Raw genomic sequence first — 22063 nt, forward strand, 5'->3', positions numbered from 1 at the left:
CATTGCGATCGGTAAAAAGAAAGATCAGCACATCCCTGAAAAAAAGAAGAAACTCTATCTAATTCAAAATCTTGATTGGCCTTCTAGAAGCCATTAACCCTGATATTATTGGGCCCTTATAATCTATGAGAAAATGTGGGATTTTGAATGGTTGAAGCCATTAACTAATACTTAAAACATGGAAGTCTAGGTCTTCTAATTTATAAATTAAGTAGGCAAAGTAGTTACAGATGTGGACACTGATGGCCACTATGGATAAAGCAGTAGATGTGTTGGTGCATGAACAGAGTTGCAAACATGAATTAAAGCTTATTCCTATGTACTTCCCATATGCAATAGTTATGAGACAACGTAATGTCTAATGTCAGCCAAGTTATTGCATGGCCCACACAATAAAGAAACAAAGAAAGGCAAAGTACGTACACGTACAGCTTCCCAACCCACAAACAAATGGCCAAAACAGTACATGTTGAGAAACAGTCACTACACCATCATTGATGAACACTTCAAAAACCTTAAATTTTTGGGTTGTCGATAACCATAACCCTTGCATGATAGTGTAGAAAAAACAAGAACTTAAAATGATATAGAAAATAATAAAAATTTATAAATAAATAATCGCACAAGTGTTCTTAATTATTCATGAACACTTACATGAAAATGTAGAAAAACAAGAGAATTTAAGGCTGTGTTTGATAACGTTTCTGTTTTAGAAACGAAGTTTCGTGTCAAAAATGGAAATTTCAGTTTTTGTGCTGAAATGCTCTTTTTTTTTTGGATAGAACTGCCTTTTGTCGTTCCGTTAATTCTTGTTTTCTAGTTTTTTTTTTTTTTGCTTTTTCTATTTTCACTTAAAAAAAAAAAAAAATACGAAACACACCATAAATGCACCAAACGTTTTATTCCATTTTTTTGTCTCCATAGAACAAAAAAACTCCAGAAACGTTTTTCTAGACCGTTATCTAACGCAACCTAAGACGATGCAAAAAAGAAAGAAAATTACAAACAAACAATCACAATATCAAGATTTATGTGGTTTGACAAGGTTTTCTACTTGCATGATAAGATGAGATTTACTTCACTATCAATGAAAAATAAGGTTACAGACGCTCGTTCTCACACCTATCTTAGATTGATTACAGGACAAGAGTCTTTACTAAAAATATATAATGAAACCTTATATAGATAATCTGCTGAAATACTTACATAGCCTTTAATGATCCTTTCAAATCAGTCTAATGATGCAAACAAAGAAATACAAGATATCAAGACAATGTACCCCAATAGAAAAGACAGCGAATGCTGCATGCCAATAACATTTTATATAAAGAGGATGATTCATGTATGTCCACGTCTAGTGTCCACCATTGATGCCAAATATGTCTTAAGAAATGAACAAAGGGAAGGGTCAAATCAGATAGACAATATAAGTAGCTTCCTTATTTTCACGAACATAATATGCTTAGTGTAGGAAAGACAAGCTTGAGTCTTGACCGGTCCCTGATCAATTAAGTGCTTCCCCCACTATATATGTTGTAGAGGGTTAATGTCCTTGTCCCCCTCACCCCCAGTGGTCAATACAATGGAGAATCAATATATCAGATATGTCACACTGTTTCCCGACAAGTTCACAGTGAAAGGAAGGTGATCGATGAGATACTTAATCTGTCCTTGATAAATGCATATAAAGGTTTCATTTCAATTCAATTCAATTAACAAAAAAAAAAAAAAATTTTACAAAATGGCATCCAAGGAACATTTCACTTGTGTTTAGGTAAGCAAAATGAGTTTCAGTATAAATTGCTGAAGATGAAGATGATGAGACTGGCTTTGATTCTTGGATGGAAATTTAAGGATCTAAATTTACGTATGGCATGGTAGCTGAGGTGGATGGCGGTCGCGTCTATGAAAGATTACTTTGATGTGTTGTATTCCATAGTTTGGGTTGCAGGCTGTCTTCAAAAGATTGTTAAAATTTCAAAAGATATGTTTTAACTGTAGGAGAAATTGGAAAGGAATAGAATGCAATCTTCAAACTTAAAAAAGAAACTTTTGTTCAACACTTCATGTGATCCCATGTGATTGTGTATACTATTTAATTTTTTTCATCATATCTAAGTAATGATACATTTTATAGCAAAATGTTTTGGATGTAAAGTAAAATAAAAATTAATAATCAAATATGGCACGATGATCTAGAGTTATTATTTTACATTTATAGTAAAAGGGTTTGGATGTAAAGTAAAATGAAAATTAATAATCAAATATGACATGATTTATAGTCAGTGATATAATCAAATGGGGTAATAATTACAAAAGTTTCTTTTTCAAGTTAGAAAATTTTATATACCTTCCCTTTAATTCCCCTTGTAACCAAATGGAGCCGGCAAGAAAAAAATTTTGGGTTTACATTACGAGGTACTTTGGAAAATTATATCTCTTTGTTTTCCCTATAAATTGGTAGAGATGGAGATGATTAAGGTTATGTAGAATTCTCTGTAAGTATGGAAAAACGTGAAAAAAAGAGTTTGTAACTAAATGTCTACAACAATCTAAATCATTATAAAAATTATCCTTTGTAAAATTTGTTGATCCAAATTTTTGTAAGGTTCAATATATTTCAATTTAAATTGAAAAGAAAAGAAAAATAATTTAAACAAGAGTTTAAGATACAAAGGATTAGAAGAAAAAAAAAAAAAAAAACAAATACAAAGTAGATTATGAAGCAATGCTGATCTAGTTTGAACACAAACTTTGTAAAGTGAGATTACAACCTCGAATACAATTTCTCCAATTGATTTATTTGACTGTGAGTTCAAATTAAAGAACCTTCAACAAAAGCAAAATCAAACACAAAAGGTAGAAAATAAACATCTCCTCCTCGGATGATTGTGTTTTATTGTGAGAGTAATAAGGGAGAGAAAAATGTTATGAAAAGAAAAGAAAAATAGAAAGTATGCTAGAAGAAGAGAGTGAATTAGAGGAGCGCAAAACCCCATTTCCGTAAAAGAAGACAACGGTCATTAATGGTGAATCAAACCTATTTGGCTGGAAAGGTTACCATGAATTCTTTGATGATGGATAGCTAGAGGATCACAAAACTTATAATTAAGAATTAATAACCATTATTAATGGGGATCCAAAAATATTTGGGGAGAGGGAGAGAGGGAGAAATTACTAAGGATATTCGCTGGAGGCTATAACATATTAGGGTTATTTAAGATTAAAAAGAAAAAGAATATAAAAGACATATGGTACTTTTTTGATAGAACAATATGAGTATACCAAAAATAGACATGCTATCACACACCTTATTATCTACCATGGATTATTTACCCAAAAAAAAAAAAATGATTATTTACTAAAAAAATTCAGATCGTGGGCAAAGGGAGAGTTAAGGAAAGAAAATGAAAGAGAATATTTTCTCAACTATTTTGATAGAATAATATGAGTTTATCAAATAAAGAAAAACCATCACTCGCCCTTATTCTCTACCATAGATTATTTATCAAATTAAAAAAAATATATTATTTACCAAAAAAAATCAGATTGTGGGCAAAGAGAGAGTTAAGGAAAGAAAAGGAAAGAGATGATTTTCCCAACTAAATTAAATTGAAGTTAAACAATAAAAATTAGAAAAATTTAAATAAAAAATAGAAAGGGTACCAACAATTTGAGAGAGAGAAAAAAAAAATGAAGAAAAAGATAAGAAAAGAGAAAGAGAATTTAAGTAAGACTGAAGGATAAAATAGTCAAGGGAAAGATTAACCATAAAGTATGAATACATACTCTTATATAATATATGATAGTATGATATATAAAAAATTACATTGTGAGAGAGCATATGAAATGCCGTAGGCTCAGAGCGCCCTCCCCCTCATCTTAAAATTATGAGAAAAAAATGTAATAAAATAAAAGGGACAATTTTGGTGGACAACAACCTATAGGAAAAAATGGTAAAGGGTTTTGAGATCCATCACCAACGTATTGGGTGGGGCTTAAATTTTAGGAAAATATAAATTTTTAGATTCTTTACTCACATGTCAAATTATCTAAAAAAAAAAATACTATATTGAAACACTATTCGATATGGAATCAATATGAGATATGACTCAATAGACACCCCATACTGAATCGATTTCATATTAAATACTGATATCATATCAAATGCTAGTACCAAATATCAAACCAAACAAATTTAGTATGATTTCGATATGAGCTTCCTATATCGAATCACTATTCCGTATAGTATCGATATAAGATGTACATACCCTATACCATACCAAATATCAATACCACACACCCTTAATTCACCTTTTTATATATATATATATATATATATATATATTTTCTGAGGCGGTTATCCCACTTTGGGTTTCAAACCATTACGTAAGGCAGGGGAAGCCTTTTGTCCTCTTGTCTTGGGAAGCGTAGGGCCGCCATGGGGATCAAAACTCTGATCGAGGCACTAGTGCTGTCCCATCTAGGAGGCTCGTCTTTGATTGGCTGAGCGAGGGGCCCGATGGATTGCATGGATCATTTCCTTTCGATGGCGTAATGAGCCATTGAGCTGTACACATCTCATTCATTCAATTGGAATCTGCCCATTCAGTGCGTTTCTTCTTTGAAATACGTCGGGGAGCGGGAATGCTGGTGCTTACGCACCTCTTCTTTTTCAAATTTGCCACCTATCTAACGTTCGAATATTTTTCATATTTTTCTGATTTCATCAAGGAGTTTAAGAGGGTGTTTGATTCGGTAAATCAAATGGTGTATGTATCGAATATGAATATCAATCTTTTGATAGATATTCTTTTAAATTATGTTTTTTTTTGAAAAATCGTTTGGTTGCCTTAAGGCTAATGCATGTTTCTCACAGGTTGAGATATTGACTTTCGTAGAGAATATCTTTCTGCTTTCTCCTTTTATACTAGGTGGTAAAAAAATTGTTCAAATATGAGTTTAAGTGTTGAGGTAAACTCAGATTTGGAATACATCCTTTGTAATATGATCATTCATGAAAAGTACGATGCTCGCTTATGAGAGTCATTCTAGTGGAACCAAACAACTCCAAAAATTAAGAATTATCATTCTAAATAATGTCATCCCAAAGATTTATTGAACCAAACACCCCCTAAGTGGTTGTATGCAGTTCAAGACGTTTTTGGACATCGAATGTATATTAATGTTTTCAATCTTCACATGATGTTTTTATTTGAAAAAGCAATGGTCGCATTAATCTTTATATTGTTTCGCTCACCATTCCAGGATCAAAGTAACGGAGTTACAAGGTAATATTTATGAATGAAAGGGGAACTTCTTCCTAGTCAATGGTGGCATACCTTCTAATCTCCCTTTAGCTTGAGACAACCCAGACTCAACTACTGGCACTAGTTTGGAGCCACTTAATGGTGAAGATGATGAAACTTTGGCGATGATAAATAGTAACAAGGAGACGATTCGTGTAGACAAACTGACGACAAAGTCTTTTTTACGTGAGGATGATTTGAGCCCCGGAGAGCATTATTAGCATTAATTATTCATTTACATTGTAGTGTCCATGCCTAGGTGCATCAAATAATTGGAAACCCCTTGGGGTGTACGTTTTGCTGGTGATGCCCAGGCTTAAGTGCTTCTAGCTGTTGGATGTGCACTGGGCATACCCTTGCATTGGAGATAGGATGTGAATCGCATTATTAGAGGGTGTATTTTATAATACGATATGAATTAAACAAGTAGTCATCATTATACACAAATATCCACATACATTGAAGGTAATTTAAGTTTAATTTCAAAAAAAAAAAAAAAGACAAAGGAAAAGAAAGACAACCTCATTAAAGTGATAATGGCTATGTTTTATAAGATTATGTAGCTACAAACAAATTAAATGATGTAATAGATTCCTAATAGAACTTATTTCGAATCTATTATTCTCTATTTGATTATTGATGGGTCAAAGGTGTTATCCTTCATTGCTTCTTCATTCCTTGATGAGGGTATGATCACTCAAAACTTTCAACAGGATAACAAAATGGGAATACTTTCTACCTTGCATGTTTCCCATATGTAATTAGAGGCCAAATAATCTTATATTATTTGTGAAAAATAAATTAAGATTTTTTCACGTATTTGTGTGTAAACTAAAAACTTTTCGCAACCTTTGAAAAATGAATATTCTTAGTTTTGCCTTTATTTGCAATGTTGAAAATATGTATTTCAAACTGATGACTTCCACCACTGGGTGACAATCGCTGAGTTATATCCATTTCCTGCCCCCATCAAGAAATAGAACTGACTAATCCTAAGGCAAAAGGTCGAGAAACTCAACGTCACTATTCCTGAACAACTTAGAATCAAACCTTAATAAATATGTGGAGAAAGATGTGGCAAATCTTTGCCATTAATTACTAATTAGAAATTGCCTAAACATGCTATCTACAAATGAAAATTATTATCTTAGTCCTTATAATCTCGCACATAAACCATATTTTCATGATATAGAAACAATAGTGATTGGAACTCCTAAATAGATAAAGGGTGGAGATGTATGTGGAAATGGAAGTCCCACATTAAAGAGGGTGAGACACTGACCACCTGATTCCATTTGGATTATCACTTGACTTCCCACATGTAAGATTATAGAAAAACAAGAGTCTTATTGGCTGTTAAGGACTGGTCCCCTACTATTAAAAGAAGATTTTGTTTTAAGTGATAAAAGTGAGAAAATGTTTTCCTAAAAAGAAGGCAATCCTATACCCCACTGGTCACTCACCATATACGTTTGCTTCCCCATGGTTTTGGTTCCTTCATTGCAAACTGATTGACAAATTTTTGGGTTGGATTTTTTTTTCTTTTGGATGAACTTTGACATAAGTTGACACAACATGAGAAACTTCTAAAGAATCCAAACAAACTCTTACAATTTACAAACCCTTTAAATAATTAAGACAAACAGATAAATATGAGAGAAGAATATGTCTTCTACAATTAAGTACTAACACCCCAAAATATCAATTTTTTTTTATAAAAGCCAAAAAAATTCTGAAGCAGAGTTAAATTTCTCTTGATATAATTTGATACAACATGAGACACTTCTAAAGAATCCAAAAAACCATTACAATGTACAAACACTTTTAATAACCGGATTTTCTTACTAGGGTTTCAGTGTATTTGTAAGTTGACATTTTGTTCTATGGCTTCTTCCAAAAATATTTAATTAATATGCAAAGGTTAAAAGAAGTATTTTCAAAAGTTAAAAGTCATTTAATACAACATTTTATACAATTTCTATGTGAAATGACAAATTTATCTTCATTGAAAAAATAAATAAATTATTTTGAAAATAAGACCAAGGGAAATTGAATAACAGAATTGAGTCATAAATACACTAATAAAGATGTCATTTAGACACTCGATAAATAACTAAAGCAAGCAAATAAAACAGAGAATGGATTCTCATTGGTGAAGTCGTCGTAGTTTGGAGTTCGGACAACCCTTCTCCAAGCTGCCTAGGATAGTTATAATCACCTTATCAACAAATTTGACAACTAAGATTTGATCAGTTTTTCATATTGTTGTAAGCAAAAATCCTCCTAGTTTGGTTGTCCCTATCCTTCAAGACAACAGACATGTGGCGTCGTACTTAAGATACATTTGGTAGTCATCTAAAAAATGTTTCTGGCTTTTTTTGTTTTATGGGAACAAGAAAACAAAATTTTTTGTTTGGTGTTTACGTTTAGTTTTTTCAATTTTTTTTTAAACAATCAATGAAAAAAAAAAAAAAAGGAAAAAATGGAAATAAGAAACATTTTTTGTTTCATTGAAACTCTGAAGAACCAAAACCTTCTCTATCTCCTTGAAACTTTGAAGAATCTATGAAGAACTCTTGCTTGATCCTTGTTCTCTCTCAACATTGTTGATCATTGGTCTCCCTCATTCATGTCTCAGTAAAATCGGACTGAGAAACCCTTTTTGTGAAGAAAAAATCTCGTTTGATTCCCTCTCTCTCCCCTCATCCCTATCTCGGTGAAAGCATTTTTGAAACAGGTTTAACAAATACCATTTTTAGGCAAAAAATGGGGGTTTTAACGCAGAAATGGAAATTTCTAGTTTTGACATGAAACGTCATTTTTGATGAAGCATTACCAAACATAGCCAATGAGAGCTACAATGTTTAACTAACACTTTTGCTAAGGAAAGTTGGTCTATTTGTGACGTTGAGCCTAATTGGCCTCAATCCATTGCATGGATTTTGGAAGTTTGTAACTTTAAATTTATTTGCTCTTCACGTCTTTCTCAATATGGGGTAGCTTTAAATTTAAGTTTTAACTTTAAATTTAAAGTTTGTAACTTTAAATTACCTTTAGCCAAAAAAAAAAAAAAATCTCTCTCTCTCTCTCTCTCTCTCTCTCTCTCTCTCTCTCATATATCGGGGTAGCATGCTACATAGTATAGTGTAGATCCAAGGATTGGGAATCTTCAAACATGCAGCCTAATGTCTAAAAGTGCTTCCCAAGGTGCTCCCAACCTTTGGATCTATGCTACACCATGCTATAAAGGATTTGCATCCTCTGATCAACACTGTTGATCACTAGTCTCCCTCATCCATTTCTCAGTGAAATCGGACTAAGAAACCTTTTCGTGAAAAAAAATCTCATATGATTTTCTCTCTCTCTCTCTCTCTCATCTAACGTTGTTTAAACACCATTTTTTAGGGAAAAAAAAGAGTTCTTAACAAAGAAACGGAAATCTATGGTTTTGACACGAAAACGTCCTCTCTGGTATAGAAATGTTACCAAGTTACAGCCAATGAGTACAATTCAGCTAACTCTCTTGCTAAGGTAAGTTGGTATGTCTGTGACGTATAGGCCTAATTGGCCTCAATCCAATCAACTGATTTTGAGAGTTTGCAACTTCGAATTTATGTGTTCTTCATGTCTTTCTCAATATATTACCTATACCAAAAAAAAAAAAAATCTCTCTCTCTTTGTCTCTCTCGGATCGGGGTTTTCTATAGCACGCTACATAGTATAGTGTAGATCTAAGAACTGGGAGCCTTCAGACATGTAGCCTAATAGGTTTCACAAGCACCATTTTTTAGGGAAAAAAGGGGTTTTTAACTCATAAACGAAAATTCACGGTTTTGACACGAAAACATCGTTTAAACACCATTTTTTAAGGTAAAAAAGGGTTCTTAGCTCATAAACGAAAAGTTATGGTTTTGACATGAAAATGTCATCTACCGAACAGAAACATTACTAAATTGCAGCCAATGAGTACTATACAATTCAACTCACTCTTTTGCTAAGGAAAGTTGGTATGTCCGTGACGTATAGGCATTAATGGCCTCAATTCACTCGACGGAATTTAGAAGTTGGTAACTTGAAATTTATGTGCTCTTTCCGTCTGTCTCAATATATTTCCATTACCAAAAAAAAATCTCCCTCCATCTCTCTTTTTTTTTTTTTTTTTTGGTAAAGACTCTCTCTCTCGGGTCGAGATCCTCTGTAGCATAATACATAATGTAACGTAAATCCAAGTGTTCGGAGACTTCAGACAGGCACTCCAATATCTAGATGTGCAGCCAAGTTAACACCAGCCCTTGGATCTACGCTACACAGTGCTACAGTGGATCTGCATACCCCTCCCTATCAATACACGTATTTTATTAACCCCCACTGAATTTTTTACCAAATTTTTTTTCCCCGAATAAACTCCTTGAGCCTTTTGTCTTTTTCATTTTTTTCCAATAAATCTCTCTCTCTCTCTCTTACCAAAAAAACAAAAAAATATCTGTCTCTCTCTTTCTGTCTCATATTTGCATTCTTTACAACCCGACGCCTCCTGCTCTTATTTAAAAGCTAACTCCTTGCCTCTTCCTCTTCACAGTTTTCCCTGGACTCATCACTTTAAGCTCGCTCTCGCAGAACCCAAAACGTCGCTACCAATAGCCTGCCATTATCAGAGCTTGCTTTTTCTCTACTTATGTCTCCCATTACCCTACAACGAAGAGAGAACTGTGCAGATAGGAGTTAACTTGGTATCCTTCCTTTCTTTCCGTTCCTCGTTAGATTCTTGTAAGTTCCGCTTTCTTCTTCGCTGTTTTCTCTTTTAGTAATCTTGAGCCAGAAACAGAGTAGGAGCTTCTTTTCTTTTCTAAAAATCTTGAAACTTTGTGGGCTTTTGAAGGATTTTCGAGGGTTTTAGAGAGACGTCTTTCCAATGTCTGCGATGGCTGAAAAGGAACCGGATTATTCTCTGCAAAAGCCCCCTTCTGCGACTCAGGTAGATCGACCTTTTTCCGTTTCTTTCTCCACGCTCTGTTTTTATTACAGCTTTATGTTTTTTTAACTTTTCTTCGAAAATCAAACAGGTCTTTGAGGAGCTGAAAGAGCTATGGGGTATGGCTTTGCCTATAACTGGTATGAACTGTCTCGTCTACATTCGAGCCATGGTTTCAGTCCTTTTCTTGGGCAGACTCGGAAGCTTAGAGCTTGCAGGTGGGGCTCTCTCAATAGGCTTCACCAACATCACTGGATACTCTGTTCTGGTTGGTCTCACTTCAGGGCTTGAACCCGTTTGCAGTCAAGCTTTTGGAAGCAAGAACTGGGACTTAATCTCTCTATCTCTGCAAAGAACAGTCTTGATTCTGTTGATGGCTAGCATACCCATTAGCTTTTTGTGGGTTAAGATGGAAGCAATCATGGTTTCCATGGGTCAGGACAGAGAAATCACAGCAATGGCTGCTATTTACTGTCTCTACTCTCTGCCAGACCTATTGACAAACACATTGTTGCAGCCATTAAGAGTTTATATGAGGTCTCAGGGAGTGACGAAACCTTTGATGTACTGTTCTCTTGTGGCGGTTCTGTTCCATGTGCCTCTGAATGTATTGTTTGTGGTGGTTCTGAAGCTTGGTGTGCCTGGGGTGGCCATGGCTTCTGTACTGACCAACCTGAATATGCTCTTGTTCATGGCTGCCTACATCTACATTTCTGGGGTGTGCCGGGTTAGATGGACGGCTGGGATTGCAGAGGTATTTGGTGGGTTGGGCCCACTGCTGGGATTGGCTGTGCCAAGTTGCTTGGGGATCTGTTTGGAATGGTGGTGGTATGAGATCATGACTGTTCTTGCTGGGTATTTGCCTAACCCAAGGGTCGCTGTTGCCGCCACTGCCATTTTGATTCAGACCACTAGCCTGATGTACACCGTTCCTATGTCCTTGGCTGCTTGTGTCTCTACCAGGGTAAATTCTCATTGTGAACTTTTTTTTTTTTCCTACTTGTGTTTCAGGGACTTTTGAGAAGTGGGTCCTCAATTATCTGCTTGATTAAAATCCAATTTTGCATGTTTAATCTTGATTTCTACCTTTTGTGATAATGGGTATTAAAGCATCACAGAAGTACTTCGGTTAATTTCATGTTTTGGAACTCTGTGATTAAAATAAAGAACTTTTGATTCATTTTCTTCACCATCGAATGTGCATTCCAGAGGTGATTTCTGTAGTGTTGGTAGGTTGGATTAAGGTTTTAATTAATGGATTGTGGGATGTGTTAGTGCTTCTATTAGTGGATTGGAAGAGATCTCTTTGTGATGTATTGCTTTGATTTCTCTAGTTAATTATGTTAATGATGTTAGCTAGGCAGCTTAATGGAGCTCTTAACAATGTTTGTTTTGGTGTCTTTGGTGATGTTTTGGGGGTGACCCACAAGCAGATAGGGAACGAGCTGGGAGCAGGGAAGCCATACAAGGCGAAGCTGGCAGCACTAGTAGCACTGGGCTGTGCTTTAATAATGGGACTTATCAATGTAACGTGGACGGTAATCTTGAGAAGGGGATGGGCAAGTTTCTTCACAACAGACGAGCTGGTTCGTGTCCTTGTGGCTACAGTCATGCCCATCATGGGTCTCTGCGAGCTTGGCAATTGTCCCCAAACAACGGGCTGTGGAATACTACGTGGCACCGCGAGGCCGGCGGTAGGTGCAAGGATCAACCTTGGCTCATTTTATTGCATAGGCACACCTGTGGCCGTTGGCCTTGCGTTTTGGCTGAAGCTTGGCTTTGGTGGGCTTTGGTATGGTCTCTTATCAGCACAAGCAGCTTGTGCTATTTCAATTCTGTTTGTGATTTTGATGAGAACAGATTGGGAAGCTGAGGCCTTGCGTGCTCGGAAGCTCACTAGCTTGGAAATGGCTGATTGCAAGGTTGATGGGGTCACTGATTTCTCAAATATTGATGAAGAGAAGAAAGGGTTCTTGGCAAAAGATGCCGACTTGGATGAAGTTTTGTAAAAAAAAAAAGAAAAAAAAAAGAATAAAAATAAAAATTTAGTTGCCTAGAGAGAGAGAGAGAGAGAGAGAGAGCATTGGAATATGGGGTGCCTGTGGGGCTTTGGTGCTCTAAATTTAGTTGGGGTTGTGGAAGCTTTTGATTGGAGCTGGGTTTATAGGGACCGGACCAATGGTGTTGGGAGGTGATAGCTTCTGTAGTTATTTCTTTCTTTATGTCTGTTTCATGGAATGAAGGTAAGGTGGTTCTGTCTGCTCTGCTGCTCTCCCCTCAATCTTGGCTGCGTTACTTTTTGTTACTTTTAATGGCAAATGCAATGGGGATAAGAGGCTTCCGTTTAACTTTTAATTTTCTTGGGGATGTGGTCCTGTTACTTTGCTCTATCCGCCAGTGGATTTTAGTAATGGCAATGGGTTCTAAAACCAGCTTTCTGAGGGTATTTGTGACCCCAACAGGGGAAGTAAACTATTTCATTTTTTAGGTTGACAGCAGGGTTTAACTCAGGTAACAGTCAATTTTTTTTCCTGATCATAGTATTAAATTAAGTATCATATAAGGTATCGGTCAATACATATTGATATTATCGATATCGAAGTGTCGTATATATTGGTATTATCAGAGATCGATATCGAAGTGTGGTATCTATTGAGGTTAAAATGGTTAAAAAATTGAATTTTATGGGGTTAATATTGAAGGCAACAAACAATAATTGTAGGGTTTTGTTTAGTTGTAAATCAAATTCCTGAATTATGAGTAATATATGATTCAGTCAAGTAAAGTAGAAAGAATGTCACTAACCATTTGTGCTTTCTATGTCCAAACGTAGGATGCTGTGAAAAAAAATGCCCATATTACTCTAGTTTTCACCGTCCTAATTTAATAAATGAACAAATTGCATGGACTTCTCATACGGATTAAAAGAAAAGAGAATCAGAAAATGATTTGAAAGAAATTATCAGATTTTTGTTAATTTATTTTAAAATTAAGATGTTAGAAAAGGGGGTTTTTGTTTTCTACAAACATGACATTTGTATAGAGTTGAAAGGACAAAAATGAAGTCATATAGCTAATCATATTGCCTTTGAAATTTTAAAAGAAATATTTGATGGGTTGGTTTGAGTTGAGTTGGTCACATAAAACAGCTAATTAAATATCTATTTCATATGGAATGGGCCTAGTGTCCACAGCCAAGACTTTTATTTGGGCATAATATTTGCAAATTTTGTTTTTTGTTTTTTTTTGGTAATATCTTTGCAATCTGAAGCATGGTGCCACGGACTGATAAGATTAATAATATTATCAAGGTTAGCTTTATGTGAAGAAAGATGCATTAAAATGTTAAAATATAACTTTATTTAAATTATATTTCATAATGATGATTTCTATATCGCCTTTCCTTTGTATCCTTAGACTATTTTGGTGTCTCAAACCAGAGAATCTCTCCCCTAATAAAATTTTAACTAAAGAATTAGTGTAGATGATTTCAGTCGTAGGATAAATTATGTGGAAAGAATATTGAATGTAATAAAAAAAAAAAAATCAAATTTAAATTATGCGTCTCCACTAGGTATATGTAACCATAGAATAGGAAAAAAATCTCGGAGATTTTAAGCCCCAACGGTTGTATTATAATCAATTGAAACAAGAGGATATGTTATCACTCTAAGTAACAAATTGTAGGATTTTCTTCATTTTCATAATTTATCAATGTTTAAGAATTCAATATATTAAAATAAACTTTGAATTTTGTGAACCCTTGATGAGACCATTGAAATAAATTTTTTATGGAAATGGTCATAGGAGCAACTTTGTAATATCTTATAGGTCAAATGTTTACTATTCAACTCACGTGATAAATTAGATGGCATCCAAATTTTATAGAAAAGTAGACCCCAAGACCACCCAAAGGTTTGAGGTTTCAACTCAAGTTCAATTGGTCAAATGATAAAATAATTCATTCAACTTTCAAGAATATTGAAAATGTGCACCATTCCAATAGAAGGATGCATGAGAAAACTCTAGACCATAACTTGTGCTGAAATATTGTGAGTTATAGAGGTACAGTACTACATCGGTTAGTTCAAGTACATACTATTTTCATAAACATGACAACGACCCTTAAACATAATATTAAAGTATGTCTCTTTGTTATTTCTCCCTAAGTTGTTTGTCCATATGTAGAATTTAGTATACCAAAACTACATGTGAGGAGGAATGCGTTAAAATGTGAGGAATTATAGAGTTATAGTACATCAGTTACTTTAGATCATTTGTGTCTTCATATACTTGAAAAGGATCCTTTAACATGTAGTATTAGAACCTAGGTCTCTTTGTCATGCTCCTTAAGTTGTCTGTCTACGTGTATAATTAAGTATATCAAAGTTACATGTAAAGAGAAATACTGAAATATGAGAAATTACAGAGTTATAGTCCCACATCAATTATTTCAGATCCCTGGTGTTTTCATATTCATATACTCGAAGAGTTCTTTCTTATCAAAGTAATGTGTACAACTAAGGAATAACCTTAGAATGCAAAAAAATTTCTTCCATTGAAAGAGTGAAAATCTACACTCTTCATCCAGATTCCAAAACAAAGGACATGATATCTCATCAGCCTCAGGTCACACTATTAAAGATTCCAAAGTGAAGATTTGTGTTGGGGTCTAAGACCTTAATGGTGGATCCTCCTGATTCCATTCTATTCCAACGCTTTTGACCTCTGGTTTGTTCTTCTCTGTTAACCATTATACAAAAGGATTGTGGGCTTCACATGGGCTTGGAATAAAAAGGTGAAACAATTAGAGGGTTGGTCTTTAAGGATACCTAGGCCTAGGATCCAGATCATAGCAAATGAAAAAAGCAAATCAATATACAGAGAAAATGGTTTTACTTTATAATGCACTAATAGATTTAGATTCTCTTGTCTTTTCATATGATTTGAAAGTAAGATATTGGTTTCACATCTCAACATGCCATGGTTTGGACTCTTGAGAGGTTTGGAAATTCTGATGAGTTTTAAGTGTATTATCAATCTATTGGGTCAATTTGAAAGATTATAAATTATAAACCAAAGTGAAGCTTCACATAAGATTGATATTGATCTAATTTTCTGTCCTTGTTTGGATGGTCCCAAAAATATTCCTTTAAAGCTCTAGGCACTTAAAAACAAAATGCATTTGTTGGACAAGTGAGAATCATTTGATCATGCTAATCTTTGATTTTGGAAATTTATTAGGTGGAATCTATTCAAGGCAATGGTGGGTTCTATCTAATCAACACTTTTTGACTACCCTTTGGTTGTGAATTCTATGGACATATTGGACTATACTGTATTGTCCAGGTTACATGGTTAAAAGTATTCTTAACACCCTCTCCTTTGTGGTCCAATGCATTGTAGATTCCACAATGTGTAACTACTAGCTCCTAAATCCTAATATCTATTAATTAGTAGCTATCTTTTGCTGTTCAACTTTATGATGAATAATACTGAAATTTAACTTAGGTTTATGTCTACCTGTGTGAGTGAAGTTTTTGGTTCATCTCTGTCTAGTACTTTTTATATCTTTTACACTTGGTATCAAAAAGCTCGAATCAAATCTTGATTTCATGCTTTTCTAACTAGGCCTAGTTTGGATCGTGAGGGCTCTGTTAGCTATGAATTTGGCTTTTATTTATTTATTTATTGTTGTTGTAGGCATGATTTTAAAAACTGGTATCGTATTTCTCATCTCAATAGTCAATAAAATCAAGGATTAAATTTTCCTTCACCTAGGATGTAGAGAGAATCTCTTAACCAATGGAGACATATTACTATCGTTGGACTCTGGGTTTATCATTAATTCCCATCCCGTATTGTTCATAGTCCAAAACACCTTTGTTAGTTCAATCAGAGGGTCAAATGGGTGAAAGCTGCAACCTAGAATGTAATTCCACACTTTAAGGGTTTATGGGTTTGACTATGGTTTGGTCTGGTGTAATTAAGTGACTTGGTCTATTTTGTCCAGTTTAAGTGGATTGGGTTGATATAGGTCCAATTGGTTTATTTGGTTTAACCCAAACCATGGTTGCATGGTAACTAGAGGCTTTCAAGGGCTTCTTAGGAAGAAAGAATGTTTATCATGGTTGCATGGTAATTAGAGGCTTTGGGCAAGGACTTCTTAGGAAAAAAGAATGTTGACCATGGTTGCATGGTAATTAGAGGCTTTGATGAAGGGCTTCTTAAGTAGAAATATAGTGGACCACGGTTGCATGGTAATTAGAGGCTTTCACGGGCTTCTTAGGAAGAAAGAATGTTAACCATGGTTGCATGGTAATCAGAGGCTCTGACCAAGTGCTTCTTAGGGACCATGGTTGCATGGTAATTAGAGGCTTTGGCCAAGGACTTCTTAGGAAAAAAGAATGTTGACCATGGTTGCATGGTAATTAGAGGCTTTGATCAAGGGCTTCTTAAATAGAAATATAGTGGACCATGGTTGCATGGTAATTAGAGGCTCTGACCAAGTGCTTCTTAGGGGCCATGGTTGCATGGTAATTAGATGCTTTGATCTAGGGCTTCTTAAGAAGTGATAATGTGGACCATGGTTGCATGGTAATTAGAAGTTTTGACAAGGACTTCTTAAGAACAGATAATGTTGTCCATGGTTGCATGGTAATTAGAAGCTTTGATTAAGGGTTTAATGGTCTTTTGAGATGATTGTTATATGATATATTGGCCCAGGATTTGAGTGGGTTTTCTGTACACACTTAACAAAAGAAAAATATTTGAATTAGTCTTATTCTTAAACTAAGAAGAAGAAAAAGTTTTTTTTCTTTAGGAGGAGATTGGAAATTTGTAGAGAGACCATAAGCTGCTGGATTTTGATGTTTTGAGGAAGATTTTGAATACTTGAAGTGTCTCTCTCTACAGTTTTAGAGAAGAGTACTGTTGTTCTCCATTGAAAAAGGAAGAGTAATCAATGTTTGGTCATCCTATCCATATTTCTTCATTTTGGGGTCTTAATGCATGAAGGTATTGCCTTTCTTGTTTTGCTGAGTTGAGCCAAGAGAAGTACTTGAAGTTGGATTGAAGCTCATTGAAGGAATTTTCAAGCTTCTATTTCTTTTGAAGATGAGGGTTTCATGCCTATATTGGCCAAGGTGAGTTCTATGTTTATGTGTATGGAATGCTTGACTGAACGATAGATCCAATGCTATAACCTGATTTCTGTTATAGTGATCTATTATATTACTATGTTTATGATGTAGCATGATAGAGGTTTACTGTTTACTGGGCCTTGTAGCTCATCCCTTCCAATATGAATGTTTAACAGATCAAGTAGAGAAGGACAAGGGCAACAGGATTATAATCCAGATCTATGAAAGACCATAAGAGCAACTTTCCTTAGTTTTGAATTTTGAAGTTGAATGATTATGTATTATGGAAGCTAACCCAAGGGGGATAGCACAGTTGGTGAGCAATGAACTTGGTATGAACCGCAAAGTTGGACGTCCTAAGTTTGACTCCCATTAGTCACACCTTGGGCCAATCACACGGGGGTGTTTAGTGCTCTTCATTGCTTTCAGTGAAAGTTGAATGGTTCTTATTCAAACCCGGTATGACCCAGTTTATGCAGTTGTGGGGTCAGTATGGGTCCGCGGGACTAGGCAAGCTGAAGGCCTGGATACCCATCGTTAGCCAAAAAAAGTGTTGTGGAAGCTAGCTTTTTCTTTTGAGGGGATGAATGTATTTAATGACTAATTTTTTTTTTTTTTATTATGTCTAGACAGTTCTAGTCTGCTAATAATGTCTCTTTAATCATTGACAACTTATTTTCAAAATGTCTAATGGTAGTATATTATTCCCCTTTTCGTAAGGTTTTAAGTCTTCCTCTGAGGACAGTGCAAACCATGTCATTTCTCCTTGAATGAAATTTTTTTAATTTATAAGGATGTATAACCTTATCATGACATGGATCATGATTTGAGAATGTATATTTTTCCTTGTGCGATCCCAATTGGACCCAGTGTCATCGGCCCCACCAAGTCTAGAAGAAATGGGATCATGACACTAAGGCTGCATTAGGTATGATTTCTTGAAATGTATTATTGGCCTAGAATGCATAGGTAGAGATACCTTGTTCCTAATTGTAAGGGGATTGTAGTACAAAGATGCGAGGATAAAACTAGGGCGTCAAATATCATAGAAAAGGGAAAATTAAGGTTGTCAAACGGTGGATTCAATCTGGTCATGGTCGGCCTGAACCAGTTTTAGGGCTGGTGGTTTGGGCCAAAACCGAATCCAACCTGATATGGAAAGGTTGGATTGGTGTCAGCCTAAATCCAGCCTGAGGCTACATATTCCCCCAACCTTAAACTAGCCTAGCCCAGCCCTACCTCAATTTTAGAAATCCATACCAGCCCATCCTGGTTGGGCTAAACCTTGCGAAGCCCAAGGAATACTACTTTGGCAGAATTTCAAAATTTGATTTAGCTCACATTCTAATTGATTAAGTTAACACTATATTTAAAATATACCCAACCACTGGAACTTAATTGAAACCCGCCTCCCACCCCAACCACCCCCCCCTCCAGAAAAAAACCTTCTATTTTATTATATCAAAATATACGGGCAAGAGAATAAATACGATTATGTGGAGCCAATGGGAGACTAGGCGGAGGCATCAACCCCATGGGGTGTCTGGGTATAGATGGGCGAACGGTTGGTGAGCTTCTTTCCAAAATATAAAATTGGGTTTAACTTTTTATTTTTCTCTATTGTAATATATAATAAAACTTTATTTGCAATTTTACTATAAGATTATAAAAGGGGGAGAAGTTGAATATATATATATATAAACGAAGAAATACTAAAGAATCTTTTTATGAAAAACTACGAGAGCGGATCAATTTCTCATACGGGAATATATGAGAATCATTCTCATACGATCGTGATTTCATTCATTCTTAATCCACCTTATTGGAATCTACACAAGAAAAGCCCAATGATAAATACCATGTGTGTGATTAGGATCGCACGAAACTCCTCCCAATCATTTTTAATCTCTTTGCCGATAGTACACTTTTTTGAGCTTCATTCCTTTAGGGAGAGTGAATTAAATCCTTTGTTCTTTTTTATTTTTCCTGTTATATTTACAACAAGGGAATTGCCCAAGGGGACTTTCCTCACACACACTAAAGAGGAGGGGCGATTAAAGGAAATACATGTGATAGGAGTTGATCCCTAAACCACAAACCTATGTTCTTCTTCGTCATACAATTCTTGTGTTATCCTACTTGCAGGATGCGACAAGTAGCAACGCTGACCACTGACGTTACCTTATAATTTATCACCCTCACTCTTGAGCTGAACCTCTCTCTCTCAATCATGGCCGAAAGAGGAGAAGCAGAGCATGTGGTGATCTTCCCATTCATGGCCCAGGGCCACATTCTACCATTCCTAGACCTCGCACTCCATATTGAACAGAGACTAGGCTACACAGTCACCTTTGTCAACACCCCACTGAACATCAAAACTCTTAATGCCTCTCTACCGCCCAAATCCACCATCAACCTCGTCTCTCTCCCCTTCTCTAGTTCAGACCATGGCCTCCCACCTGACTCCGAAAACACCAATCTCCTCCCTTACCCCCTCATATGTCGCCTCTTCCATGCCTCTCTTTCCCTCAAAACCTCCTTCCAAAACCTCCTCTCCCACCTCACCAACCTCCATGGCCACCCCCCTCTATGCATCATCTCAGACATGTTTTTTGGATGGACCGTCGACGTTGCCGGAAATCTTGGCATCCCTCACGCCGTCTTCAACGCTGGCGGTGCTTACGGCATGGCCATATACTTCTCTCTCTGGCTCAATCTCCCCCATCTCAGTTCAAATTCCAGTGAGTTCTCACTCCCTGACTTCCCTGAAATCTCGAAAGTTCACCTAACTCAGTTCTCTGAGAGCCTCAGAGGTGCTAATGGAACTGACCCTTGGTCGATCTTTCTTCGAAAACAACTTAGTCTCTCATTGAAATCTGACGCTCTCTTATTCAACTCTGTGGAAGCTTTAGATCAAACGGGTATGAATTATTTCAGAAGAAACTTTAGCGGGCGAGTCTGGAAGATTGGACCAATTCGAACAGGATTAAAGCAAGAAAATTGTAGAAATCATGATTTCTGCATTGAATGGCTCAACATCCATGAGCCCAGTTCAGTTCTGTACATCTCATTTGGTTCTCAGTGCACAATCTCTGCTTCACAGATGATGGAATTGGCAATGGGTTTGGAAGCTAGCTGTAAGAATTTCATCTGGGTTGTAAGGCCACCGATTGGGTTCGACATTAATTCCAAATTCAGAGCAGAGGATTGGTTGCCGGAAGCGTTTGAAGATCGAATGAGAGAGATTAACAGAGGTTTGCTAGTGCGAAAATGGGCGCCCAGTTGGAAATTCTATCTTACAGGTCGATTTCTGCCTTTCTGAGTCACTGTGGTTGGAACTCTGTGATGGAGAGAGCTTGAGCTATGGGGTGCCAATCATTGGGTGGCCATTGATAGGAGAACAGTTTTACAATAGTAAGTTATTGGAGGAAGAGGTGGGGGTGTGTGTTGAGGTTGCCAGAGGAAACAGTTGTGAGATTGGGCATGAGCATGTAAGGGAGGTGATTGAATTGGTGATGTCCGGTGGTGAGAATCAGTGAGGGAAGGAGATGAGAAGGAGGGCTTGTGAGGTGAAGGAGAAGTTGAAGGATGCCATTAGAGATGAAGAAGGTTACAGGGGATCTTCTGTAAAGGCAATGGACGAGTTCTTCGATTTGGTTCGGTCAATGAAGAAGACAATGGTGTAGTGGGAAGCGACAAGGAGCACTTTGGAGTTTGGACTGAAAAAAATGAGCACATGATTTACAGAGGAGATATGTGTGTGTGTGTGTGTTTCTTGTGTTTTTTTTTTTAGTCTTGAAAGAGGAGCATTATGATTCCAATTCAAATGTTGACTGACTCTCTCTCTCTCTCTCCATTTGAGATGCAGTTCAACATGTGTCAGAATTCAGAACTAAGACATCTAGTTCTCACTTTTGGTCCAACCAGAAAATTTTCTTTATCTTTCCAGATGTTTTGGCTAAGATTGAAGGGTTGAGTTTCTCTTCCCCAAGGGTAAAGAGATTCCTATTTTTATTGTGGTTGAATGGGCTCTAAGGGCAGCATTGGACTTTATACAGTAAGGGAAAAGAAATCATGGCCCAATACTCTCCATTTAAATATAATACGGGAACTTTCCATTGGGAAATGGTTTTCTGTCCAAGAGCCATGGCTTAGATCTGCACTCATGTGTGTCATATGTTTTTTTTACATAGAGAGGAGATAAACATGGGACTATTGGCATAAGCCATGTTCTTGAATAAAGTTCTTTTTTTCATATAGTATTATATGTGCTCTAAGACCTATAGATGCTAATTAGATTCATTTGAGGCAAACCAGAAAAGGTAGGGACATGCCTAAAATGACTATTGACAATTCAACGAGAAAATATATGTATATGGTGAGGCTTGACTCTAGTATGATCATAGACAAAGTTTTGTGAAGGACAAGGACCCGGGTAGCCAACCCCATATAGGAAATGTTCCTGTAATGCATTTTTGAATACTACTTTTTCTTTTTCTCTTACCCCCCACTCCTTTTACATCTTTTTTTCTTTCTATTGTTAGTTCTTTATTTTTATTTTATTTTATTTTTATTTTTCATATCGGATCATGTAACCGACCCCATTTCCTTAGAATAAGGTTATGTTAGTTGTTTCAAAA

General features: G+C 36.0%; 1 protein-coding gene and 1 pseudogene across 1 annotated transcript; both read left to right on the forward strand.

Annotated features, from left to right (window-relative positions):
* Positions 1-9815: 9815 nt before the first annotated feature.
* LOC122069588 (protein DETOXIFICATION 54) lies at positions 9816-12543 on the forward strand. The gene is made up of 4 exons (XM_042633639.1): positions 9816-10076; positions 10189-10284; positions 10373-11245; positions 11715-12543. The coding sequence occupies exons 2-4, from the start codon at positions 10222-10224 to the stop codon at positions 12288-12290; spliced, it is 1512 nt and encodes a 503-aa protein (XP_042489573.1). The 5' UTR covers positions 9816-10076; positions 10189-10221; the 3' UTR covers positions 12291-12543.
* Positions 12544-17032: 4489 nt separating this feature from the next.
* On the forward strand, positions 17033-21448 carry LOC122069589 (annotated as a pseudogene).
* Positions 21449-22063: the final 615 nt, after the last annotated feature.

This window comes from Macadamia integrifolia, unplaced genomic scaffold (genome assembly GCF_013358625.1).
Source record: "Macadamia integrifolia cultivar HAES 741 unplaced genomic scaffold, SCU_Mint_v3 scaffold662, whole genome shotgun sequence".
NCBI lineage: Eukaryota > Viridiplantae > Streptophyta > Magnoliopsida > Proteales > Proteaceae > Macadamia > Macadamia integrifolia.